This window comes from Psammomys obesus, unplaced genomic scaffold, assembly GCF_907164565.1.
Source record: "Psammomys obesus unplaced genomic scaffold, mPsaObe1.curated_primary_1811, whole genome shotgun sequence".
NCBI lineage: Eukaryota > Metazoa > Chordata > Mammalia > Rodentia > Muridae > Psammomys > Psammomys obesus.
This window is the reverse complement of record NW_026596091.1, coordinates 221149-248687: the sequence shown is the minus strand read 5'-3', so window position 1 is coordinate 248687 and position 27539 is coordinate 221149. Positions and strand designations below refer to the sequence as shown.

Sequence of the window (27539 nt, the reverse complement as noted above, 5' to 3'; positions counted from 1 at the left end):
TGTCTATGTGCTTCATCTTGAGTAAAGGAAACCAGTGCCATTCCAGAAGCTCAGAAAAACAAGAATATAAGACATTGCCTGGCCTGAGTTCACCCTCCTCTAGCCAAGTAGAATTTACTAGTGTCCTCATCTGAAAAACAGAGTTCCTGGTACCTACTCTCTTGGCCCTTGTGAAGATGCTGCAAGTAAGAATGCTGTTATTTACACCAATATGCCACAGAGATGTCATGTGAAGGACAGATGGCTGGCTAGCTACCCCCTCAGAACTTGTACAGAGCTCTTGGAGCTTTTCATAGTCACTGCTTTGGATCTATGAAGGGATGTCAGGGTTTGAGAGATGTATAGATAGAGGAGTGAGATGGGGCAGCTGGATTGAACATGTACCTGATGGGATAGGAAGACACCATCCTGGCTCAGGAAGAAGAATAGATGGTCTCCTCTGTCATTCAGGGAACTCTGTGGTGGTGAGTTCATAGCCTGCTGCTGCCTGGCTGCACAGGGGAACCAGAAACTCTTACGCTACTCAGCAGCGTGTTGACTGGGCCTTGGGCCCTCACTTATGATCATGTTCCTATTGCCCACAGATGTACCGAGGCTTCAGTAAAATGCCCCACGTGCAGTACATCCACACGGAAGCCTCTGAAAGTCTCTGTGGCCTTAAGCTAGAGGTCAACAAGTACCAGTACCTGCTGACAGGTAAGAGTCACTGGGAGCACCAAGGCACTGCCCCCTTGCTCTGGTGGGTCTGCCAAAGCTTGAGTCAGCAGTGTCCTGAGTCTCGCTTACCCAGTGCTGGCTGGCAGCTTTGGCTCCATCATGCACATGATGTCCTGATTTCATGGTATCTCAGCTTTAACATAACTAGAAACTTCTCTAGCCCTCAACAGTCAATCTGTTAGGTCTCTCTTATGTCAAAACTGACCTTTAGGCTGTCGTAGGAATGGCAGCATGCAAAGCCCTAAGGAATTTTATGACCCAATAGCTTTGAGACCTTCAGTAGAATGTTCAGTTTCTCAAGCTCCATTAGTATCTAGAGAACATGGTCAGAGTTCATATCTAAAGCTGTTGGGGAGGGTATCACAAACCCAGGGTCAGTGCCTGGCCTTGGCAGTACAGGAATCTAACAGAATACCTATCCCCTTGCCTCCAATCCCACATCAGGCCGTGTCTATGAAGGCAAGATGTATACAGGGCTGTGCAACTTTGTGGAGAGGTGGGACCACCTCACACTGTCCCAGCGCAAGGGTCTCAATTACCGCTACCACCTCGGTTGCAATTGCAAGGTGAGTTTTAAGGGCAGGTGTCAATCTGGAAGCTTTGGTTCTTGCTCTGTTGGGACAGACAGCCTGTTGGGGTTGGTGCAGGGGTGGTAAGGAATGTTGCCCTGGGGAAAGTCAGGCAGAAGAGCTCTGAAGAATTCCTTTGTTCTGTATTCATTGCCTGGATGGTGCCTACTTGGCAGCTGCTGGGTTATGAGGGCTGTTGAGCATCTTAGCCCTTCCTAGCCATTCAAGGCCATGACAGGTACAAGAACGTTCCCTGGAGGGTTCACACTGACAGCTGACTCACTGGGGCCCTGCCCAGGTAGGAAAGCTGGCTGAGGTCTGCTGACATCAGCTGCTGCCCAACATCTCTCTTCAACCAGGTCCAGTCCCTTCCCCAAGTACAAGGTCATAGAAGGGAGTTGAGTCACTCTCTTCCCTAATCCTCATAATAATCTCATCATATGTTCTTAAGTACTATTACTTTATTGTACAGGTAAGAAATCAAGAGATCTTTGCTATATGATCCTGGGTTATATAGCTTGCCGAGTCTGAGTTCCAACCCAGGAGAGCTGAACTCTAAAATGTACACCTTCATTGTTTTAATTTCTTCATTTCCTACAACAGTGCTAGTCTCCCACATCAAATTTGGGACCCACAGGTTGTGAAACCTGGAGAAAACTGCTTAAGCTTTCTGAGCCTCTATTTCTTTATTTATAGAGAGGAGTCAGAAATGTACCAATAGTTTAGAGGTACCGTGTCTGGTAGATGCTCAATGGTATGGTACTAGTGTAACTATATTGTCAGCATGAAAGGGCAGGGCCTCTAGGGTTTGAATCCAGGATGGCCCTGCCATGGTGCAGTCATCTAACTGTGGCTTGTGTATCACTGCAGATCAAGTCCTGCTACTACTTGCCTTGCTTTGTGACCTCCAAGAATGAGTGTCTCTGGACCGACATGCTCTCCAATTTTGGCTACCCTGGCTATCAGTCCAAACACTATGCCTGCATCCGGCAGAAGGGTGGCTACTGCAGCTGGTACAGAGGATGGGCCCCTCCAGACAAGAGCATCAGCAATGCCACAGACCCCTGAACCCAGACCTGCCCACCTCACCTCTTTCCTATCCCGCTGAGCCTCCCGGACACTAACTCTTCCCAGATGATGACAATGAAATTAGTGCCTGTTTTCTTGCAAATTTAGCATTGGGGACACTTAAAGTCTCTGATGTCTATGGAGTTGATTTGGAAATACCCTCTTTGCTCTTCCCCTACTCCTTCTTTTTGGTTTTGACATCACCCATTTCCAACTGAGTCTCTGGTGCCAAGCCAGAAAGAATAAGGCATGTATACTCCTCTTCTTCATGATATATAATCTATATTTTTTTAGGAAAACAAAAATTGAGAAATCTATCCCATTTGGACATTTAATAGCTACTCCTCTTTCTTCTTCCTCTCTAGAATCACTTCCACATGTACTTCTTTTTCCCAGTACACAAAGAACATGGATAAGGAAGTTGGCAGAAGTCCAACTGTTCCCCAAAACGTAAAGGGCAGCAAGTAGATAAATACTAGGTATTTGAAAGACCTTATACACAAAGGTTAAACAACTGTGTCTGGATCATATAGTCTGTCCATATCTGCATGTCAAAGTGTAGGAATGGGTTATGCAGCCCCATGATACTTGGGTTAACCAGATGTTTCAGATCCTAAAGCTAGCATCCATGTTAGAATAACAGAACTTTCAGAGGTGGGTGGTGAATAGTTAAACATTTGCCTGAGATCAGCAGGCAACCTGTCTGGCTGTACAAAAGCTTAGACAAAGGGCTGAGATGAACATCTTTCCTCTCCTGCCTCCCATGAGACATTCTCCTGGGAATTCTTGGGGAAGTTTGGCTGGAAGCTTGCCAGAGAAATACACACTATCCACAGATATAGTCAAGTAGATTTCAGTAGAGAATACTATTTCCAAAATAGTGTTTAGGTCATCTAGCAGGACGTGTTTATGTACACATTTGCATATACCCACAGGGGATTATAAGCTAATTTTTATAGACACAGAATTCTATTCAATACTGTTAAATATGCGATTAGTTTAATCTCTTTTGTTGTTGTTTGGGAAATTATGACATTCCAAGTTGACTTTTTTTTTTATCTGAATTAAAAATTGAAACCCTCAGCACACTCTTGTCCCTATAACTAGGATCATATCACCCTCTATCTCCTTTCTTCCTTCTGCTTTGTGTTCGGGTGCCCTTCATTTAATTGCCTTACTGGCCAGCTGATGGCAGGTAAGTGTGAGTGTAGGTTAGGGGTCTTCACATGAGACAGTTGTACATCTTCCTGTACAGTCTCAGTTGAATCTTCCTATCCAGCTTTTGGGGACAGCATACACTTCTTCCCCAGCTCAGTACTGGGTGAACATTACCTTCTGAGGTGGTCACCTCACAGAAGGAACATGGTTGGTCACTAAAGGAGCCAGGCTCTGCTGTCAAACTATAGGCCTTTTGTTGTGTCGTATTTTTGTTTTTAAATAAAACTATAATATAAATTTTGCTATTAAATAAGATTATTTTAAGTTGTAGTGTCAAAAATGCAATGCCAATAGTAGGTGATATTGTATTTCACAAGAGTTTGAGATGGTAAGGTGGTGACATTTAACACAATTACTTTCTGCCTCTTCAGATTATGGTTATTTATCCTCTATTAGTATCATATCTTCTGTTCATTCCACTTTAGGAAACACAGTTATCAATTAAAAGTAGAGAGAGAGAAAGAGAGCGATAATAAGTTCCAGTGTCTGCCCCCACCTCACACATACCAATGCTTTGGCCAGGTGTTTGATAGACCAGCAAGGCAGGAAGACAGTTCAGGCAATGGATGTCAAGTTTCCTTGTGATTGGTTTCATTCCCTTGTAGCTTTCCCCTGTGCTCACAGGGAACAGAAGGGACACCCCTTTTCATGGTGTGCAGCAGAAGGAGCTGAGGTCAGCAAGCCAGTGGTTCTTAAGGATTGAGTCTCCAACTTACTGTTTGGAGTTCTTTATTTCAACCTCAGTGTCTCCTTAACATCACCCCTGCTCAAGTGCCCTCCTATATGTACACCCCAGTGTCTCTTCCAAGAGGTCTTTGGTCAGTCTCAATCCCTGTGTAATCACTTCATTCCTAGAGGGAGACACGAGGTTAGGCCTGAGTATGAGGCACACACCTGACGTTAACCTGAAGATAAAACGAATTGGCAGAACCATACCCCAGTTGGCTGTTGAGGCCTTGGCAAGATGTCCTGGGCAAGGAGGGGTCATTTGTAAAGTCACATATCGGAGGCCCGTATTTGAGCTTTCTATAAGCTATAGCTTTGTTTATTTCACCTGTTCACTTACTGTATAATTTAAAGTCATTTATGTAGCTGAGACACTTTGATATCTCAAGCATATTGTGAATGTCTTATTTTGCTAAATCATGTGTCATGTGTAGGCTGTCATATGTACACTGTGTCTAAGAGAAGAAAAAAAAAGAAAAAGAAACCCACATGTCATTTTTCTGATTCAAATTCTACAGTAGAATGAAGGGTAGAATACTGGGACTCAAGCACCAGCTAGACTGAAGATTAAAGGAAACAGAAGGTACCAGAAACAGACTCCTCCAGACTCCTTCCCATGGAATCCTAAGGGTGAGAAGGAGAAGTAACAAAAACAAAACAAAAACTACACTGATGTCCTTGTTCTTTATCAACTATCTCTGGGTCATCTGCCACCCACTTCCGGAGACCTATTTTCTACTCAACCAGGAAGCCATGGTTTCTGAAAAGTCCAGGGCCATAACAACTGTGACTCCAAGTTCTCTCTCTGTCTCATCCAGGCATCTTTTCTGCCTCCCAACCAAGAAATTCCTATGTACAAGCTTTTGCTTCCCAGACTCTGCTCTAGCCAGGGTGTGAGCTTAAAGAGACTCAGGTGCCTACCTTCTCCAGCCCTAGCCCTGCCATACAAATACTGTTTCATGCCATGCTTCTTAAACAATAAAGGACACAGTGCTTGGCGGTAGATCTGTCTAGGAGATAATGTGGGTTCAGGAAGCATTACTCTTCCCTGCATTGCACCAAGGTGGCATTTAGGTGGTTTGTTCCCACTACTTAAAAATATTACCCTGGTATTTGTATCAGAGAGAAACTTAAAAAAATGTAATGGCAGAAGCTCAATGTAATGGGAGAAGGCAGGAGAGAGGTGTCAATAGATCTAAGTTGGCTGTTTGGGCTGAGTAGGAAAGGATCCAAGAAAATAAACATGCTCTGGGGACATGGGTACCTTAGATTCTCTGTCTACTTTTTCTCTAGTAAGTCAGCTGTGCTGAAGCCCAGTAGTGATGAAGAGAAACCAACCAGAGAAAACTCCATGTAGAAGGAATGTATTTGTTGCTAAATTTTGTAGCACGGTTTATAGTTTTCCTCCATGTTATTTATGAATTTTATATTCCGTGAATGTATATTGTCTTGTAATGTTGCATAATGTTCACTTTTATAGTGTGTCCTTTATTCTAAACAGTAAAGTGGTTTTATTTCTATCACATACCTGCCGTCTCTTGCCTTCTTGTGTCCTGTCTTGGAGGGCTTGCCAGCAGATTCTGCCTGTTTTCCTCTGATCCCTACACACACCCTCCTTTGGCTCGTGGCTACAGTCTGTGACACCTCAATTAAGCCCTTTTTTGCAATAGAGATTTCAGGAGAGGTATCCTTAGCTCTTTATGCCCGCTAATCCAGCCCTAACTTCACTTGCTCATTCTACTGGGGTTCAGGAGATCTCTATCAAATCACTGGTGGGTGGTATATGCCTGAGACCTGTCTCATATTTCCTTATTCTTCCTGAGGATCCCATGATGGAAGAGGAGTACAAGCTTCTAGGCAGCCATACTTGATGTCAATGGTCTAAATGAAATCCTGGGTGAAGCTCCTAGTTAGGAATGGCAGGAATTTCCGAGACCCTGGGACAACTAGTAAGCTCCTCCCAGAACTCAATGATACACTCCACTGCTCCCCACCCACCTAACAGTGAGTCCTCCCTTGCCAGTGTTCCAGTCATGGCCTTTGTCCCCATTTGAAAGGTCCTCCACTCTGAGTACCCACCATATGTCAGGCACTACATTATACACCCACTTACACAGACTCTCAGCCTGTTATGGCCCTACCACTTTCAAGGAAATTCTTGCCTAAAATCTAATTAGTAGACTGGGCTGCAATTAATAATTAACTACTTTGAAGACAAATCCTGAATTTTCTTAGAATATTTAGACGTTTTATGTTAGTCTGATTTTGTCATTGTTGTTACCAAATACCAGAAAGAAAAAAATTAAGGTGGAGATAATTTATTTTGTTTGGGATCCTGGTTTCAGAGACTTTATTTAGTTCACTGTGCCCAGGAAATTGTGGGAGGACCAGCAGCTTTCATCATGGTAGACTAAAAAAGAATGCTTGAGCTCCAACCTTCCTCCATTTTCTTTTATCCCATCCTGGCCCTTGACTTCACAGATGGTGCTAAAAGCCCCTCATTCCAAGTGGGTCTTTGCTGGCTCTGGAAATATCTCTGCAAAGGCCTGACAGACACCTAGGAAGTTCATTACTAATCTGGGTGCTTTATCCATGTCAACTTGATAATTCAGATTTACCTATACCTATACAGCAATCAGATACCCTGGATGCTGTGACTGATGGGTAGGTACAATAAATAGACAATCCATGAGTGCCTCTGCCTGGCTAGGTTGTTTCCTTCAAACAGGCCCTGTCCAGCTCAGCAGCCAGAGCCTAGGATTCTACAATCAGACCACAGTCCCTAGCTAGGGTAATTACACCCCACTCTCGTTCCCCAAGACCTCTATTCCCTTAAAGAACAAATGTACTGACCATGAGCAATCAAATGCAGGCATGCTGTAGGCTGATTCCAGCAGCTCAGAACTCTTCTATCAGAATTCTAGTGTGGACTCAGAACTCTCCAACCCACTCAGACAGATATTAGGCCTAAACCTTCCAAATAGCTAGTGAAGCTTGGGTCCAGGTGACTCCAAGAGATTATACAGGTACATGCTAAAGAAAGGAAATCAAACACGTAAGCACACTGCTCTTTAAGAATCAGCTCAAATAAAAGATCACAGCTTTTATTAAAATTACAGTGGAAACCAAGTCCCAGAAGAAGTATACTGGAGATAACATTTTACCATAAAAATAGTTTTCCCCTTTATGGTCAACCTCTGGTTCTAGCACACCAGCTCAAGATGTCCCTTGATATGTTAGTAATTAACAAGGTTTCACAGAATACCAAGTACCTATGTCACTTACCCTATTGCCTGAATTTCCCCTAGGAAAGTTGAACCTCCCTCAAGAAACACCAGATATTCCCACAAGCACATGAAGGCTCCTCTGTGGAGTCCAGATAACCAGGAAGCAAGATGTGAGATACCCAGAGAAACTCAGGAGATAGACATGTAAAGTCATCGTGCATCATGGAGATAAGCAGAGCTAAAAAGGTACTCACCATTGGCTTGTGGTTGGGAAAAAATGTTTGCTCCACTAGTGGAAACTTCTCAGGACCCAAGGAATGGAAGATCTTAATGAGCTGAGAGAACTGGGAGAGAAAAGGAGAGATCATTAGCCAGCTAGGGTTTCCAACCAGAATCCTGGCTTGTACTTGACCCTGGCTGTCAAGTGTCTGTCATGTGCTAAGTTCCAGAAGCTGTGGTCCACCACTAGGATCAAAAGCCATCTTCCGTGGCTAGGTATCACTCTCTTTTTTAACCCCTTGTGCCTTCCTCTAACCTAGAAGGTTGGCAAGTCACTGGCTTCAGTTCAACATTTTACAAGCACTTAACTGCATTCTCGGTCATTTCACACAAGGTCCTTGCCCCCCAGTACAATTTTCTAGGAATCCTGCTATCCCTCTGCCTGCAATGTCTATCTTTCTAGGACAGCACTGTAGGCACTTCATGATGTTCCCTCTGAGTCCAGACTCTATTATTCAAATTTACTGTTACTAACTATCTACGAGACCTGGAGGGGCAGGGGTCACTGTAGGTTTCTGAATGTCAGTTTCTTAAATTGTACATTACAAGGCTGAGATGCTAAGGTAGTGCTGCTAGGAAGCATGAGGAATTTGGGAACAGAAGAGAGTGGGGGCCATCAGGAAGACTCCCTGGACCTATCCCATAAAAAGAAGAAGGATATTCTGTGTGTTCAAAGAGACCACTGTTTCTGAAGGCCTTCAGTAGCTGCCGTGGTTATGGGCTCAGGTGCAGGGGATAGTGAGGAAGTAAGCAAAGGGTGATCTATTATATGTCATCATGAGCTTTAAAAGGCTGGATCAAGAATGTTATTCACTCAGAAGGCAAAGGAGAATTACAGATGGATACCAGAAGAACTTGGACCTGGTTGGTACCTGGTAGCTAGAAGAAAAGCCATATTTGGTGCCAGCCAAATACTAAGATCTTGGACAGACAAGGAAGCTAAGGAAATTCCTATTCTACAATGGATTCCTGTGTTCTCTTGGGGAACAGCTCACATGTGCAGCACAGCACAGAGTCATTTTAAAGGGTGTGGAGAACCTGAGAAATAAAAGAAATGATGTTTGGGGGTGTCCCTCATTTTATAGATGAGAAAACTAGAGTTCAGGGAGGGAGTGTAACTCATAGCTAAACTGGTCGGTTATGGAGAAGAGCTGTAGCAGTTTCCTTTTATGTACAGTGGAGATTCCTACTTTTTGGGGCTGAGCACATGACATAGCTAATAAAGTTGCTGCTGTCAAAACTATGGACAGTTTCCTTTTCATGGCACTCAAATCTTAGATTCCATTAGTCTTACGACACCAGGATACCACAGGCAGGATGACAACAAACAAGCCTATTAACATATATTGAACTAATATAAATAGTCATTCAACAAATAATGAGCGCCATCCCAATACAGACTTAGTCCATGTGTAAGAGGCAAGAATTATTATTTCTTGTGAGTATGCTGTGTAGCATCCACGATTACAAACACTTTACATGCCCCAACTGAAAACCAGGAAGGCCCTATTATTATCATCCTTTTCTAAATAAGGATGCAAAGTTCAGAGAGTTTAATGCAATGGCTCTCGGGCACACATTATGTGGAGAAACTTGGCCTTGGGCAATCTAGCTCCAGACTAATCAATGCCCTTCTCTCCCAGATAATGACAGACAGGCAGCCAAACAGGGTGGACCAATGATTTCATAGCATTTCTCCACACCTATAAGCCTCATTTGTCGCTCTCCAGGTATGCATCATAGGACAGATGACATAGTTGTCATATTTGTTAATAGACTGTTCCACTAGAATGGGAGATTAAGTGGCAGGCACTCTGGTATTATCACTGTATGTGTCTTTGTCTATGCTGCTCTCATATTGCGAGAGAGATGACAGATAAAGGAATGTCATTTAGGTGCAGATCCATGTGTCTGTGTCGGGTAACCAAGTGGACTTAGGGCCCTGAGAGTATCTGAGAGAATGGAGGAGGGCTAGTATTTTAGGAAGACCCTTTGTTTTTGATGACATGTGAATGGAAATGTGAGAAATGAAATGAGTGGTGGAGACTACTGAGTCAATGGGGAGAAAGCAAGTGTGAAAGCTGGAGAAAGAGGGCTTCAAAGTTTGGTTTCACCATTCATTAACTGTAAGGTCCCAGAGAGTTCCTATCTGGCCTGAAATTAAGCCTTCTTCTCTGTATAACAGAAGGATGATGCCATCTTCAACTACAGTAATAGCATGGGTACCTGTAGCAGTTTTCTGATAGTCAATAAATGTTTAGTAACTTTGAAGAAAAACTGTAAGAAAATTACACTAGGATATTAAAAACAGCAATATATGTTTGTTTTTGTTTGAATCAGGGTCTCACATAGTAGCCTGGGCTTCCTTAGAGCTCTTACTACATAGCCAAGGATTACCTTGCTTGATCCTCCTGCCTCCATCTAGTAAGTACTGGGATTATAGGTAACAGTACTGGTTTATGAAGCACTGGAGACTGAGCCCAGGACTCTACCAAGAGAGCTATACTTCATCAAGATTAGTGTTCCTATAACACAATCCTGTATCATAATGTGTTATACATAATATTTGTGAGGCTGCAATTCCCAAAAGAGACCTGGGGTCAATTTGCTTGTTCAGTTGTTTAAATAAGATTCTCCTCCCTGCTGAGGCTCTGTGTTGGGAAATGGAGCCATTTACAGGGTGGGAGACCACCTCATGCTTTCCAGTTCCCTTTAGGTGGGCTAGTCTGTCACCTACCACCCAGGGCTTGCTGCAGAAGTTGTATACAGAGTATAGAGAGTTGACAGCAGGAAGCCCTCCATACTGGAGGCCGATGACCAGGCTGCGGTAGTCTTCAGCCAGAGCCATGCTGTAGGCATGTTGTCGGACCAGGATGAAGTCCGGTTTGAATGACCTGCCAAGAGAAGGAACAACAGTGATAGCACCACATGGCAGTATAACCATGGCTTGCTGGTCATAGCCCTGACCCTATGTGACTCCTACCCATAGGAGCTCTCAGCTGAAAGAGCAGGGTAGTAGAGGGGATGGAGAAGACTAGGTACAACTCACAGCTACCCAGCTACAAACCAAGTAAACTAAAAAGAACAGATACTTTCTTGTGTTTGGGTTTTAGGCTGTTTCCTAAATTGCCAATATATTTATAACCAGGAAAATTGTCTCAGATGACTAAGCAATGGAATAACTTTTTGCTAGGTTCTGATCAACATACAGAATATATGCCTTCCTTTCTGTATGGATGCTGTCAGCTCCCATTTCTCAGAGGTACATCCTAAAACTTGGGAAAATTCATAATTTGCTCAAATAGAATGTTGCAGGGAATGGAAGGGTTAAGTCTATAGCTGTCAACTGTCTGGTGTCTGGACTTCCTCCTTGTAGGTTTCCAATCAAACTGGCCTTGTACCTTCTAAACAGCAGCCCCTGGAAAGTGGCAAACTCCAAGTGCACACAGGTTCTCTGCTAGGCCTCTCTGGAGAAAGGGTCCTGGTAAATGCTTGACAACAGGGTTCAGGGAGGGTGGTGCTTCCCCACTTTATATGTAGGAAGATTGCAGTTGTGAGAAATTAACTTCCCCCAAACACAAAGCTGGTGTACAAGATAGTTACCTTTGGTTCAAGCCCTTATGCTTTTTACCCTACACCCTGGATTCTGGCAGATTTACAGTGTTCCATTCACACTGTCAAAGGCCAACTTATTTTAAGGCTCCTTACTTTTAAGACACACAGGAAAAACAGGCTCACAGTGGACAGAGGGTTGACACTCAACACAGCACCACTGATCTGCCTGTCTCATCTAAAGTCATATCCTTAACTTCACAGAAATTTGTCTCTTTAAAATAATTCAAACGTAAGCTAAAATAACTCTCAGAGAAGGACTCGCTCCCACTGAGGACAGACAAAAAGAACGTGCACAGTGTAGATGTGTCTCAGGTCATGTTGACCTTGGTTCTAGATGGATGCCCTGTTGTTTGACTCCCCCAGGGCAGGTATGTGAAGGTTAGGTGTGGTGGGGATGCCTGTGAACATCACCTCTCCCTCCTGTCAAAGCAAATGCGTCTTCTCCATTAAATGGTGACTCATCTCCACTGACCACTTAGACCAGATTATGGCCTGTCGAATAACTCACAATTTGTTTATAGGCATGGTCAGCCTTAGTGTAGAAAAGCTGAAGTTAGACTCTTGGAATGAGAGCAACTGAGATGGAAGAATGTAGGAGGCATTTGATGGCAATCAGAAGCACTTACTTGCAACAGAATTGTTTTCTACTTTTATGATTTACCAAAAAACCCATGGAATGTACAAGGAAGTAAACAAATTGCAGGAGACTTTACAAAGTGCAGAGAAAATGCCTAACAATCTTTATATACACATTTTGATCCAACTATGCATTTTACTATATACAGCATGCATCATACACATAATTGATTTCATGCTTTCTATCAGTTATGATTCTAAGATTTTCTACATAATGCAATGATATGAATAGTTCCTCTATGACCAAAATAACCTCAAAAACACATTTATTTCTTTTTCCTTTCTTCCTCCCCTCCCCTTTTTTCTCCTTCCTCCCCTAGCTCCTCTTTTTCCATCCCCACTCCTTTTTTCTTTTCCTTTTCTTCTTCTTCCTCCTCTTCCTGCTTCTCTATTTCCTTTTCTTCCCATTCCTCTTTTTAATCACTGCTGGGAATCATATTTGGGACCTTGCACATTCTAGGAAGCACTCTGCTTTCTTCCTTTGGTAATTCCCTCACACTGCCCATAAAGGATACCCCCCAACCCTGCATGCACATATGTACACACACACACACATACACACACACACACACACACAGGGCAGTTTCAAGGTTCATTTTCCCAATTTCCATATCACGGGGAATTTTATTTTATTGTTCTTTTTGTTGTTCTTTTCAGTACAGGGGACTAAATCGAGAACCAGTACATGCACTAGTATTGATGTATTACACTTTTTTTTTTCTTTTGAGACATCATCTCATTAAGTTGCCCAGGCAAGTCTTGAACTCCCTCTGTAAGCTAGGCTGGTCTTGAACTTGTTCTTTCTGCCTTAATCTCTCAAGTAGCTAGTGTTACTGGCCTGTAAACAATGAGTGTTTCAATTTGATGAGTCATCCCCCAAAAGATACCCTGCATGTCTCTGTTATTTGACTTTTATTTTTAAAAATTAATCATTTGCTTTGTCTTTTTTTTTTTTTTTTTTAGTTTTCTAGGTCATTGTTACTGTAATTTTTTTCTTTTTTTAATTATTTTTATTAATTACAATTTATTTATTTTCTATCCCAGCTGTAGCCCCCTCTCCCATCTCCTCATAATCCCACCTTCCCTCCTTCTCCTATGTCCCTCCCCCAGTCCAATGATAGGGTAGGTCCTCTTTCTCTTCCATTTGACCTTATCCTTACCATTCCACAGAGGAAGACAAAGAAACCAGTTCTGATGAGCGCTAATAGGCTTTGTCTTTCTTTTATGACTCTGCTCACATCTTTGCCCATGTTGAAAAACAACAACAACAACTGTGGTTCTCCACTTTGCTCTCTCATACAGCAGCACGTTAGGAGCACTGCCTTTGCCCCATTGAGGGTGGTAATGTCTTTACTAGGTGCATCTTTTAAAAAGGCATGTAAATGTGTTAGGCCCACACTTGCTCTGGCTTAGTTTTACAGCTGTTGCCTTTCACTTATTCTCTCCATTTTGCTGCTTAGAGGGTTCAGACACTTAGTCAGAATCCCCTCCTGGACAGGTGGTCTACATTGCAAAGAAGAATGGCAGTGAATTCAGTTTCTTGCAAGGGGTAAAGCCTCTTTGAGGAAGCAGAGGTCTCAGGTGGCTATTTACTCTCCTAGCTTTGTTTAGATGTGTGAAAAATTCATAACAGAGACATTAATAAAAAATATGAAACTTCATAAGAAAAGCAATTTTCTCTGCTTAGGAAGAGAGTGTCCAGACAAGCTTCCAAGAATAGAATAGTGTTTAATTTTTTTAAATTTTTATTCCTAATTATGTGTCTGCGGGGAGAGGAATGGAGACGAGCTAAGTATATGGCTACAGTGCTCACAGAGGCTAGAAGAGGACATTAATGAGAGTATGCATAAGTAGGAATGAATAAACAATATACATGAGAAGGAATGGCCATTGTGAAGGGGAGGGAGTTCTTTACTTGTAGTCACAGGGAAGAAACGAAGTCTGATGGTCAGAGTATCCAGGCAATAGTATGTGACCCTGGTAACTATGGGGTTGCTTTACAGTGATACATGTTCAGTATTTATGGAGGACTATCAGCAACGACAAGAAAATTTTAACCCCAAGGAACTCAAGTTGATCTCCTGTGTGCGAAGTTATTTTCACATTCAGTGTGTGAATGAGAACTGGCTAGGCATGTGTTACAATCTATAGACATAGTCACTGCCTCATAGAATGCACAGGCTCTTCTATGACAGAGCTCTGAGGAATGTAGACAGATTAATGACCAGTAGCAAGTAGCTGCTTCCTTTGAACCCATATTCTGATTTCTCTATGCAGCTAGAGAATGACCACATTCTCCACATCTTCCAAACATCCATGCCTCTGGTCCCCAGATATTTCCAAGCACTATAACATAGACTGAAGATGTCAAGATGATGTGAACAAGATCTCTGCTATTATAGAACTGGCAACCCGGAGGAGTCTAGAGCCACGTGTATGAAGGAGATACTAAACAAATATCAAACACATTTGTGTTTATTCAATAACTATGTTGGCCCTAGTCACGATAGCCAAGTTATAGAATCAGCCTAGGTGCCTATCAACAAATAAATACATAAAGAAGTGGAGTTTTAGTCAGCAATAAACCAGAACAAAATTACATTATTTGTAGGAACATGGATACAACCAGAAATCATTATGTTATGCAAAATAAGTCAGACTCAGAAGGACCATATACTTTCTTTAATTTGGGGAGCATAGATTTAATCAACCATATATTTTCTTTAATTTGGGGAGCATAGATTTTATATAATCATAAGACATAGGAAAGTCGAAACAAGGTTGCCTGGTTTGTGGAAAATGAATGTGATTAATGGAAAGGGGAAGTAAGAAGAGTAAGTGACTATAGTAAAACTATATGAATGTCTTGTTGAAGAAATGCCTGTGACCTCTTCTGATTCTTACATCCAATGTGTGTGTGTGTGTGTATATATATATATATATATATATATATATATATATATATATATATACATACAACATACATATATATGTTGTATATATATATATATATACAACAAATATATATAAAATTTTTTTTTAAAAGTAAGCAAATGAAGTGACAAAATATGGATGAAATGCTCATGTGGCCTAAGATATTCAGTTCTACCTGGGGCAGATCTGGGTGGATGTTTATAGAAAGTCTTAAGTCTTTGAAAAGAAGTAGAGCTTCTTCATGGACAGTGATTTAAAGTTTCTCCAAGGAGCAAGAAGAATATCGTGGATTTTTATTTTATCTACCAATATCTTTTTTTTTCTTTCTTTTTTCTTTTTTTTTTTTTTTTTTGGCAGGCAGAACTCATGATCAAATTCCCTCCCATTAGCAAACTGTTGTGTTACTGTGGCAGAAACTGGTCTGAATATTGGGACCCCTAAGAAATGGCCTCATCAGACTCTGGAGTTGCTGTCCAGGAAGTGTAGTTTGGAAAAGGAGTTGTCATATAAGAAGTTAGTGGATGGAGACCGTTTTTTTTTTTATATATATACCTGTAAGAATCCCATTTGCTGCAAAATAGATGCTCTTATAGTCTTATAGGGACAGAAATAAAACTCCTGCCTGTGACTGCCTAGTACCTGACATCCACAGAGCCTGGCTTACAGTCACCTTCATCTTCTTAGCTAAATGAGCCATGAGGTCTCCTTTCTTGCTTGGGCTCTAATGATTCCAGCTTGTAGGTTTGCCATCAATATTGCTCTAACCCTGGGACAAAGCAACTAAGTTTGAAACCAATTCTGTGGCTGGAATACAGAGACTTGTACAGCAGCACCAGAGTTGAGCATTGGTAAAACATTATAAGGCATTCCCTCGCCACCCATCACTGCTTTCTTTTCATTTCTACAATTCCTCAGGGTCCATGTCTTGTGCCTTTCATACCTGGGCAGGATCTCTGATAGTTCCATATAAGTTGGCACTGAAAACTCTTGCTGGGGTTCCTTTTTATCTCACCCTTACACTTTAATATGAGTTCTTGGACCCAGGTATGTCTTAGAAGTGGCTGTCAGTACTCCAAGGAAATTGACGATGACAGATAATTAAATGGTAAGGACAGGACAGATGGTACATTGCTGGGGATTACCAAGGGCTTGAGGCAGTCAAGAGGCAGGGGGCCCAAGGCTGAGTCACTCTGAACCACTGGAGAAGTGTTATAATTCCTTCAACTATGTGAGGCCTTGCAGTAGAAAGAATGGATTCTGGCAGGTCTTTGCCTGGGACCTCAGCTAATGAGCAGAAGCCTCATTATTCTCAGCTGTTTCACAGAGATTTTGTAACTATCCCAAATTCTTAAGCTTCTAAAGTTGGCAAAAGGTGATGATCATGCTGACTTGGGTCAGAGCCTCTTCCATCACATCCATATCTGTTCCTAGCCAGACCTGGGAAGGCTCCAGACATTACGATCTTTGTGAACACCAGCGGAGAAACTCCTTGTTGCGTACGGACTGTTTATACTCCCCAGAACCCTCTCTACTCTGCTTCTATACATGTAACCTTTGGTGTACAATCTAGAACCCAGGGGCTCAGGAAACTGCAAACCACCAAAAGGGAGGGAAGAGTTCTGAACATCAGGGCTGTCTTTGTGTCTTAAGGCTCGTTATAAAGGCATTTTGCTGCAAGTGTAAATCACAGGAAATGTGCATCCTTTAAAGAGGGTGGGGACTGAACTCACCAGATGGGGGTATTTAACAATTAACAATGCTTCCTGAGGACCTGCAAGAAATTAGTCCAGGCCCAAAAGAAATTAGGTGGCAGCCAACCAGAAATCTGGGAGGGAGCAGAAAACAGGATACTGCAGCCAGGGTGGGGGGACCCACAGGGAAGCTGCCAGTGGGGAAGAGACTTGAAGGAGCTGATGGGCAGCCTGCTCTCATGAATCCCAGGATCTTTAAGTACTAGAGGTTAATAAAACACATGGGATGTTGAAGAATGCAGGTTTCCTATCTCCATTCTCAGGATCTTGGTCTCTTCATCCTAGGCTCTTCTTTCTCTTTCATGTAAGAGAATTTGTAATTGGCTCCATTCTCTTCCTCAGTCCTTTACCCTGGGGATTCTACCTGTCCTGGCCTGAATCATGTCTCCACAAAGCATAGGTTGAAATCCTGACCCTTGTTGCCTGTAAGGTGAGTTGACATGGAAATAAGGTCTTTGTAGTTAGCATTGAGTTAAGACAAGGTCACACTACAAAGGAGTGGATAATAATAATAATAATAATAATAATAATAATAATAATAATGACTGTCTTTGTAAGAGAAAACTATTCACACACACACAAACACACGAGAGAGAGAAACAGAGAGAGAGAACACCAATGATAAAGGAATCAAAGATGGCAATGAAGGTTTGTAATCTAGAACATTCCAAGGACAACAATTGTGCTGACAACTGTCAGAAGGTAGAAGAGGTAATAACATGTTCTCCTTGAGACCTCCATGGGACCAGACACCCTGATTCTAGGATTAGAGCTTCAGAATTAGGAGTGGATGCATACTACTCACTTAAGCCACAGAGCCTATGGTGCTGTGTTCAGCAGCCTCAGTAATCCAATTCATTGGGCAGTCCCATATTCCACTAGCTTCTAGGATTTTCTGGCTTAGTTTGTTCTTCTATATAAACCCATCCATATTTCTGTGCTCCTCTTGTCAAAACAGCAGCCCTGTGGTAGTCTATTCTAGGAATTGTAAGAAAATACCACAGACTGTGTAGCTTATAAACAATAGAAATTTATTTCATATGGTTTTGAAAGCTGGAAATCCAAGGTCAAGGAAGCAGAAGAATCAGTGGCTAGTGAAGCCATACTTTCCAGTTCATGGCTGGGCCTCTTTGTTGTACCTTTACCAGGTAGAGTAGGAAAGAGTGAAGGAGCTCTCCAGGTCTCTTAGCAAAGATACTAATCTAATTGTTGAGGGTTGCATCCTAAACTTTTCACTAACTCCCAAAGGAGTTAATACTAGCACATGTGTTTGTGGAAGATGTACATTTAAACTACAGCAGTTATCAAACCCAACAAGTAAAGAGTATCTTTACTTATGAAAATGCACTGAAAATTAATGTTCATGTTTTTTTATTATACAACAAACTCATCAATACATAGGAACATGGACATTTACCAAAATGCTAACCTGGTGATTTGAAGAAGAGAAAGATGGGAAATAGAAAGTTGGATCTTCTTTAGCTATTTTCTTCACTAAAATAAAGCAACACAGAACATTTTTATATGCAGGATTGAAGAAAAAGGCTATCTTTATTCTGGAGGGAAAAGTCTGTAACTGTAATGTATCACAGAAAACTCTAAAACACTGCCACATGGATAAAACTATCTAAAAAAATAACCTGTCTTATCTCTAAAGTCTTGAAAGATGACAGTTTGAGAGAAGAAATGGAAAACTTTATTTGGTATAGGGATGAGAAGTAAGCAGGAGAACGGGTATTTCCTTAAAAATGTCCACTTTTCTTATAATGTGATGTTAACCAAAGATTACAGTTGTCAGGCAGCTATAGATCATAGGTAGATGGATGGACAGATAGATGACTATGCTGCTTAGATTTAATGGTTAACTTGACACAACCTAGAATTACATGGAAAGAGTCTTAACTGAGGAATTATCTAGACCAGGTTAAGCTGTGAGTCATGACTATGGGAAATTGTCTTGACTGTTAATTGCTGTAGGAATCCCTAGTCCATTGTGGTAGCACCATTCCCTATGCTTGGCCCTGACCCATAAAAGAGGAGGTAAAATGAGCTGAATACTGAGCATCAAGTAAATAATGATCTATGTGTTTGTTTTCTCTCTGCTCTTGACCATGTTTTGAGCTACTACTTTTACTTTCCTGGAATAATGTACTATCCCAGTTCACCCTAAGTGTCAACTTGTTAACACTCTAGTAGAGCCCCAATTGTGTAGGAATTGTGTAGATGGGATTGGTCTATGCGCACATCTGTAGTGGTTTGTCTTGATTATTAATTACTATAGGATAGACAAGCCCATTGTGGATCATGGAATATAAGAAAGCTAGATGGAGCCAAGCATGGTGGCACACACCCTTGGTTCAAGCATGGGAGACAGATAGGCCAATAGGAGTCAGCCTAGTCTACCTTGAAAAAAACAAAACAAAACAAAAAGCTAAATGAGTGAGAAACTGAGTCAACAGTGTTTTTGCCTGTTTGTTTGTTCTTTATGTCCCTGCCTTCATTCCTGCCCTGACTTCCTTCAGTCATGTATTATGACCTGGATTTGTAAGCCATGTAAACCCTTTCCTCACCAAGTTGCTTTGGGACAGAGTGTATGAAATTAGGATGGTGACCTTAAAGAGTAAGTTAAATAAACCCTTTCCTCCTCTATGTTGCTTTTGGTCAGGATATTTTTTTCCACAACAGAAATACAATTAAATAATAATAGAGAGACAAGAAACAAGTCTCTTCCACTGTCTCTGCTAGACCCTTGCCTTGCTTCATTGTTGAGACTGTTGGGCCAAGACAGTCTGTGCCAGCTGATTCCAGTCTCCATGTTTCCCCTCATGACATTACCTCTTCTACCTAGTGAAACTACACTAGGATCCCTTCAGAATGCCATGCCTACATAAGGTGTGGTAGGAAACACATATTATCCTAACAGTGGTGAGGCAAAGACTGGTGGCTCCCTAGCCAGCAGTCTGGCAGAATCTAGGAGCTCCAGACCAATGAGAGACCCTGCTTCAAAAACTAGGAGGGCAGCACCTAAAGAATGATACCTAAGGTTGATTTGTGGTCTCTGGGCACATGCACACACATTTATATATGAAATCCACACACAAACACACATAAAATAAATAATTGGCAATGGCTTGCTCTTGTCTTTATCTGATCTCAGATTATAGCTACTATATTAGGAAGTCCTAGCCCAAGCTTTCATTTTAGCATCAAAAAGAAAACCTGTGAGAAAACTGGGGCACAGAGCTATTAGAGAACGTCCCAAAATCACACAGCTCTTATGAGTGAAGCCAACCAACCAGTCCTTGCAGCCACTGGCTTCTCAAACTCAGTGGAATGCCTGGGAGTTTTCCTATGCATCAGAGGAAATTAGAGAACATCTCTAGCTTCTAGCCACTAGCTGCAGTTGCAAAACCATGCTCATTTGGGACAACCAAAAATTTCTTCAGACATCACCTAGTGCACTGTGGAGCTCTATTCATTTAGCAACTTCTCCCACCTTGTCCTCACAGGCAATAAAAAAAAATTACTTCCTCTGTGCTGGAACTCATCTCTAGGCACTTCTTATTATCTTTAATATCACTAAATTTGTTCCTCAAGATGACCTTATAATGTGGAGCCTATTAAAACCCCTAGTTTTTAAGAAACTAAGGCACGGGAAATTAATCAAGTAAGAACAAATTCCACTGAGAGTTGCTGTGTGTGTGTTCCTATGTGTGGAGGCCAGAGGTCAACTCAGGGAGTTGTTTTTGTGAGACAGGGGTCTCTCATTAGCCTGAAACTCAGCAAGGAGGCTAGGCTAGCTTCCCAGTAAGCCCCAGTGATTCACCTGTCTCTGCCTCCCTACTGTTTGTTTTGTTTTATCTTAGTTTTTTGAGATAAGGTCTCACTAGGTCAGCCCAGTCTGACCTGGAACTCACTATATACCTTAGGGTGGCCTCAAGCTTGCAGGCATCCCCATCTCAGCCTCTGAGTGCTGGGATAGTTGGCATGAACACCAGGCCCTGATGCTTCTGGGACTTGAGAACATGCATTTCTTGGCTTCCTAGCAGGTTCGAACAAACAGGTCCATATCAGAACAAATGCACAATGGACACAGCTTCTCTAACCAATGTACTGGTATGTGTAACATGAAAGACACTTGAAAAAATAACATTAAAAGTGATTGGAAGATGACAAATAACAAAAATAATGGGGAAAATCAATCTCTTATCTAACCCCAATTGTCCTTGGCTCATTTCTCCCCTCAGCACCCTTCTTTCCTCACTGGTAGAAATAGTTTAACTAGAAGAACCCGAGGGCCTTTCGGAAGCTCTCCACCTTGGGAAATTAGCTTTCAGTCCCTGCTCCTAGCATCCATGTTCCTTGGTGCAGTCCCTCATGTTGGAATTTTATCAAGAACCACCAGGACTCACTGTGGGTCACTAGCTGAGGAACGGTCACTTATAAGCCTCATCTCCTAGGATCCTCACATTCAACGTCTATGAAGGTAGTGCTTCCCCTGTCCAGGGTTTCCAACATGAGGAACCCAAAACAGAGTTTGGAAGCATGTGACTCAACGATGGGAGACAAAAACAGAGGAAAGGAATTCTGTTGACTAATATGGTGTTTGGGATTCACAGGGGGACCTGGAGCATAACCTGCTTGCAGAAACGGGCTGGGTTATAGCCATGGAAATCTGTTACTGACTCTGTAGCAGGTGGGGATGGGGTTAGGGAGCTATGCTAGCTTTTCAGTTGTCTGGATATACTGTTATCCTCAGCTCTAGTGACAGAGAAGGCCCTGGCTGTAGTGTCACTAAACTATGTTGCTTTCTGGATGCCCTGGCTGTCACAGAGCTGAGCAGACAACCAACCCACAGCTTTTATGCAATATTCATTTCAACCCACTTTGCAGATGAGGAAAATTCAGACCTGGGGTAGTTAAATACATTCCCAGAATATGAAACTAATTATGGTTCATAAACAGTTCCCATTCCCATTCCTGAAGTGCTTCTGTTTCCCTAGCAGGGTGTTGAGGTACATTAGTCAGGCTGCTTGTAAGATGAGGTTCACTGGTGCTTCGGGCCTCCAGGCTTGGAGATATAGAGGACTCAGCCCCATCTACGTGGGTCCTGGGGTGTTCATTCTTTTCCCACAGCTGCCTTAGCTCTGAGGGCTCTCAGCAGGCTGCAGTACCATGGGCCTCCTGCCAGGCCACTGTTGCTGGGGAAGGGGACATTATTCATCCAGGAGATAAGGCAGCTGTTGAGAGGTGGGCCTCCTAGCAGCTGTTCCTTCTTGGCATGGCTGGAACAATGTGAGAGATATGTAGGAATGTGGGAGAGGTAGAACCATTTTGAGATAAAATGATAATAATAATATTTTGCCCTGGAGTGACAGGATAGCACATTTCAGACAAGAGACAGGAGCTAGCAGAGATGTGTGCCCTGAGCCTTCTCTCATGGAGATCTATGCCGACAAGTCATGTGCTTGTTGCCGTCAGGTAATAACCATCTAGCCAGGGACCACTCAGCACTTTGATCAAAAAATACACACTAGTGGGTACAGAATTCTAGAAAAACATCTTTATCCCCTAACCAGGCTGGGGCCTGGGGTTCAGAACTTCCAGGTTGGCCACTGCCTACAATCCTCATCTACCCCACGGTCCTCAAAAGTCCTGTCAGGGATCATAGGTCATATCCTTCCTGCCATATTCCAAGGTTTCCCCTCTTCCTTCATGGCGAGCTTCTTCATAAGACAACTTCCCTCTTGAGAAACAAGATACCATGAATGTTTCCTCAGAGAGGGAAGGAATGATTAAAATGATTAAATAAATTAATGAAAAATAAAAAAATGAAATGAAAAGAGGCTCAGTGTTGGCACTATTTTTCCTCAGAAGCCCTTTCTTCCTTCCTTCTTCTGAGACATGATTCCTCTGCACTGTTTCTTCTCCAGCCCCACCATGGCCCTTAGGACACACACACATCATGCCTATCTGCATGTCTAGAACCTTGCCAATTACAAAGATTTCAGAGATTCAATGAAATGATGAGACTAATGGGAGCAACTCAGGGGGCAGGGATGGGTGAGGACCGCTCTGCACAGAGAAGGCTGTGGAGGGGCAGAAAATGAAAGTGGGCCCTGCCTACCCTGCTGGAAACACATGGCAGTGATTTTCAGGACATCACCCAGCCAAAGGTTCCAGCATAAATGCTTCCAGCTTCACCTTAAACTGTGGATAGGAACTCCTTAATATAGTATGTTGGCTGCTTCCAGTTTGAATGCCCACTAGATTCACTAGATGTGCCTGGAGCTCTTTCTCTTCTGTTTTGGGAACTGATAGATCCAGCAGAGGGGCAAAGGGATCCTCTGTCTCAGTTAGACATTAGAATCCACAAGAAGCCTTCAGAATGATTCTAACCCAGTCCTTCCTCCTTCTCATTCATCCCCAAGTATTCTGATAGATAGTCAAAGGCCACATGTGTCAGGGTGATCCTAGAAAAGTTAAGTGGTGGGCTGGAGAAAGGACTTAGTTAGTAAACTGCTTGACTCAATCCCCGGGCCAATGCAGAAAAGCTTGTGTGGTGGTACACACTTGTAATGCCAGTGCTGGGGATGCAGAGACAGGTGGATCCCAGGAGCCAACCAATCTAGCCTAAATGGTTAGCTCCTGGCTAACCATTTGAAACCCTGGCTAACATGAGAAACCCCGTGTTAAAATACAAGATGTTTGCACCAGAGGAATGATACCTGAAGTTTTCCTCTATGCTCACAATATGCCAGCACACACATGTGCACGCAACGTAAATATATTCCACTTGAGAGATATATAAGCACACACAGAGACACACATAAACACAAATATTTTAATGTTTTATTACAGTTATTTTTACATATGTGCACATGTTTATGCACCACCATGCACATGTAGAAGTCACAAGACAAGTTGTGGTGCTTGGTTCTCTCCTTGTACCCTCCAGGGAACACACTCAGGTCATCAAACTTGACTTACCCAAAAGATTTTTAGTGAATCTGAAAAATCCATTACTAGTGACATCATCGTCATGCTGACACTGGAGCATAATACATTACTCAGTACTGATGCTGATATGAGTACACCTTCTGTACTGTCAAGTCTGTAAAATCATGGTGCCACTATGTGCACATTTCATCCTTCATAATGCTAACGGGTGACTATGATCTTGGTTTTACAATTACCATTCTTCAGTTTTATCGTTATTTTGGATTGTGTCCCTTCTATTCATAACAAAATTTTACTATAATAAAATTTAAATAGTCCACCATGTTGTCCTGGCAGTTGTCTCACCTATCTCCTGATACGACATCTCTTTGCTGCAGCAAGAGTCCATGTTGAGTGACACGTCCAGAAGGCTTATGTAAGTAATTTTTGTATTGTTCGTCCACAGTGAGATTCTCAGACCAAGCCTGTGGTGGTTAAACTCCACTGTCAACTTGACTGGATTTAGAATCATCGAGGCCATACAGTTCTAGGTGTGCCTATGAGCATGCTTCCAGAAAGGTTAAAGAGAAGAGAAAAGATCTACTCTGAAGAGGGTTGAGTACCACTCAGTGGGATGGGGTCCCACACTGAATAAAGCAGGAGGAAGTCTGCCAAGTGTCAGCAGCCATTTCCCTCTGCTTCCTGAGTAGACGCAACATGACCAGGTGCTCCTGTCTCCATTGCTGTGCCTCCCTCACTGTGATGGATTAAATCTGCTAAGACCATGAGCCAAAATTAACCCTTCCATCATCAGCTTTTTGTCAGGCATTTTGTCATAGCAACAAGAAGAGTAACTAATACAACATACCCTTCATTAAATGATAAGTGACCATAACCAAATGTGGGGAGTTTTAGAAGAGTCACAGGTTAATGTACAGTCCTTTCAGTGAGCTTGGGGTGCTTTTTATAACCATGGATTTAAGCATCTTCTGTGAATTCTTGTGACTTTTGCTCTCACATAGCATCAGATCATGGGGATTGTTCTATTTCCATAAACATAGAAAAGCTTTTTTATTTTCAATTGTGTCTAAGCAAATGGCTCTACTAAAATTTATTTAACCATCCCCTGAAGATACAGTTTGCCTGGATGACCTGGAAGTGACCTTTAGGAGCAGAGTGTGACTTGTCAGAGCTGGGGGTAACCTCTAGGAGCTAAGGTGGCCTCTAAGAGCTGAAGGGGGACTCTAAAGGCTGAGAGAAGACTCCAGCTAACAAACAGCTAACAACCACACCTCCAGTTCATGCAGGAGATAAATTTGTACAACCAGCTGGATGATCCTGTAAAGAGCTTCCCTGCCACTTTGCCTAAGAGCTGAGCCTCTGCTGGCATCCATGTTATAGTCTTGTAGAAAACTCAGCCGAGCCTGCCCAGAACTCTGAGCCACACAGCCAGCAGACAATTATGTGGTGTTCTAAATTCTTAACTTTGGGGAAGTTTAACTGGGCACAAAAGGCAAATAGCCCCCTTCTGCTCCATCCTGTCTCTGAGAGGTCTCTGTCACCTGATGCTCCACCTTCTGCCCATCACATCTCTAGCTGATGGATATCTGGTTTGTCACCAGCTTGGGATTGTTTTGAATAAAGCAGTTTTAAAGATTCTTGTACACATCATTTAGTGGGAATGTTTTATTTCTTCTGAGGAAAAAAAAATCTCATAAGAGAATGGATCCTCTGGTACATGCATGTTTAACTGTAGAAAACCATTCAAACAGGAGGCTGGAGAGATGGCTCCACATTTAAGAGCTGTGGCTATTCCTGGAGAGAAGTCAGAGGTTCCTAGCTCCCAACAGTGAGTTACAGTCATTTCCAACTCTAGCTCCAGGGAATCCAACACCCTCTTGTGGCCTCCACAGGGACAAGGCACACATTTGTGTACATATATACATGTAGGTAAACACACATATGAAAAAACATCTTTGAAATCCTATCAAACTGTTTTCCATAGCAAATGTGCACCATTTCACAGACTATCACAGCTAAGGCAAGTTCAGCACTATACCTCATCACCCACAGTTTGAGTCATCATCGTAATCTGATACCTCAATATAATTTTCTTGTTATCTTCCCAGCCATGTTTGGTTTCACTTCATGTGCTTACTAACTACGCTTTGACATGTCTTTTGTCTATTGTCTGTCAGTTAAGGTTTTTTTTTTAAGCCACCTGCAGGGATGTTTTAAAAGAGGATTCTAAATTAAATATGACTGGCATTTAATAGACACTAAATAAAACAGAAATAATATTTTGGTATTCGTGTGTGCATGTGTTTATGTGTGTGTGACATGCATGTACATCTTCTTGTATGCCCATTTGTGTGTGGATGGGTATTTCTGTAGAAGCTAAGGGTCACATTATCCTGTGTCATATTATTTATTTTATTTAGTTTTTTGAGACAGAGTCTCTGTTTAGTCTCAGCTGTCCTGAAACTCGCTGTGATCTTGAACTCATAGAGATACCCTTGCCTCTCCTTCTGCCTTCACCATCCAAGTGCTGGGATTAAAGGCATGCACCATCACTGCCCAGTTTCCTCTTTTTTTTTTTTTTATCTCCTCTGAACCTGGGGCTGAATGATTGAGCTAGGCTGGCTCACTAGTGAATTCTAGGGATCTTCCTGTCTCCATGCCAGATTCTAGAGAGAATATTTGGTGAGCCCTCTACAGAATCATGTAGCATTTTTTTTTTAAATCTCTAAGTGACCTTGAAACAATAGCACCAGGGACTGGGGAGATGGTTCAGTCAGGTGAAGTGTCTGCTACTGAAGAATGAGGATCCAAGTTCAGATCTCTACCATTCATGTAAAATCCAGGCATGGCTGTGCAAACCTCACTATGTTATTGAAAGTACAGTATGCTCCAGCCTCCCCATCCTTACAGTGCATATGATAAATGCCTGCTTCATATACTGTTATAAGTAGTGATATGCCTGGCATGTAGTGCTATATACCATTGCTATATAAGTAATTAGAAGAAAAGAATCATTTCTTCAAAAAAAAGGAGAGGGGAGGAAAAGAAAGAGAGGCTAACAGATGTGATGGAGCAGTAATGAGTCCCTAGGACTGGAATCAGGAGGATATCTGGGTAGGAGGCACAGCCTAGTTTTGGAGAGGATGAGGACTTCTGCTCACCAACACTGAGGGTGCAAGAAACCTGGCTCTCTTAAGTGACACTAGTTTTGGGCATCCTCCAAGGACAAGTGGTGAGGTCCCCAGCTCTTCCAGACTTGGCTTCCCATAACATGCCCCACACCTCTATTTAAGGCAACAGAGACCTCCAGCGTTTCATTGCAATCTGAGGTCTATTAGTGTCTGCGTCTGCCCAGCTGTCACAGGGTGGAAGGTGGAGGACACTGCCAAGCATGTGCCAGAGGAGGGGCAATAGGGATCTTGTAACTACTATCCATCAAAGATGCTAAAATTAGTACACCTCACTCATTCCTCTTGACCTAACTCAGCTCACTCCTTTTTGTCTGGCTTCCAAACACACTGGTAGAAGGTCAGACTATGGCCTCCAGAGGAGAGTGAGGCAGTGATGGTGTCCAACTCACTTTTGGGGGGTTCAAATGTTCCCTTAAGTGGATAAAAAATATTGGAATTTGATTTAAAAATATTCAATAGCACACTAAGGTGTGTGTGTGTGTCAGAGAGAGAGAGAGAGAAAAAGAGAAAAAGAGAGAGAGATCTTTGAGGGACCCCCCCACAGAGTCAAAGATCACACATACTCAACATCCATCTATGTAGTTCTGTATTTCCATCAGAAACACACACACACACACACACACACACACACACACACACACACACACA

General features: G+C 42.4%; 2 protein-coding genes across 2 annotated transcripts in view; one reads left to right on the top strand and one right to left on the bottom strand.

Annotated features, from left to right (window-relative positions):
- Nucleotides 1-5823, top strand: part of Timp3 (TIMP metallopeptidase inhibitor 3) — a 50071-nt gene extending 44248 nt beyond the window's left edge. Inside the window, exons 3-5 of the mRNA XM_055627973.1 lie at nt 585-696; nt 1162-1283; nt 2157-5823. Of these exons, the coding sequence (XP_055483948.1) occupies nt 585-696; nt 1162-1283; nt 2157-2354 (432 nt within the window). The 3' untranslated portion in view covers nt 2355-5823. The remainder of the gene's footprint in view (nt 1-584; nt 697-1161; nt 1284-2156) is intronic.
- Nucleotides 1-27539, bottom strand: part of Syn3 (synapsin III) — a 501244-nt gene that overhangs the window by 316715 nt on the left and 156990 nt on the right. Inside the window, exons 5-6 of the mRNA XM_055627972.1 lie at nt 10542-10698; nt 7780-7869 (exon numbers count right to left, since the gene is read on the bottom strand). Of these exons, the coding sequence (XP_055483947.1) occupies nt 7780-7869; nt 10542-10698 (247 nt within the window). The remainder of the gene's footprint in view (nt 1-7779; nt 7870-10541; nt 10699-27539) is intronic.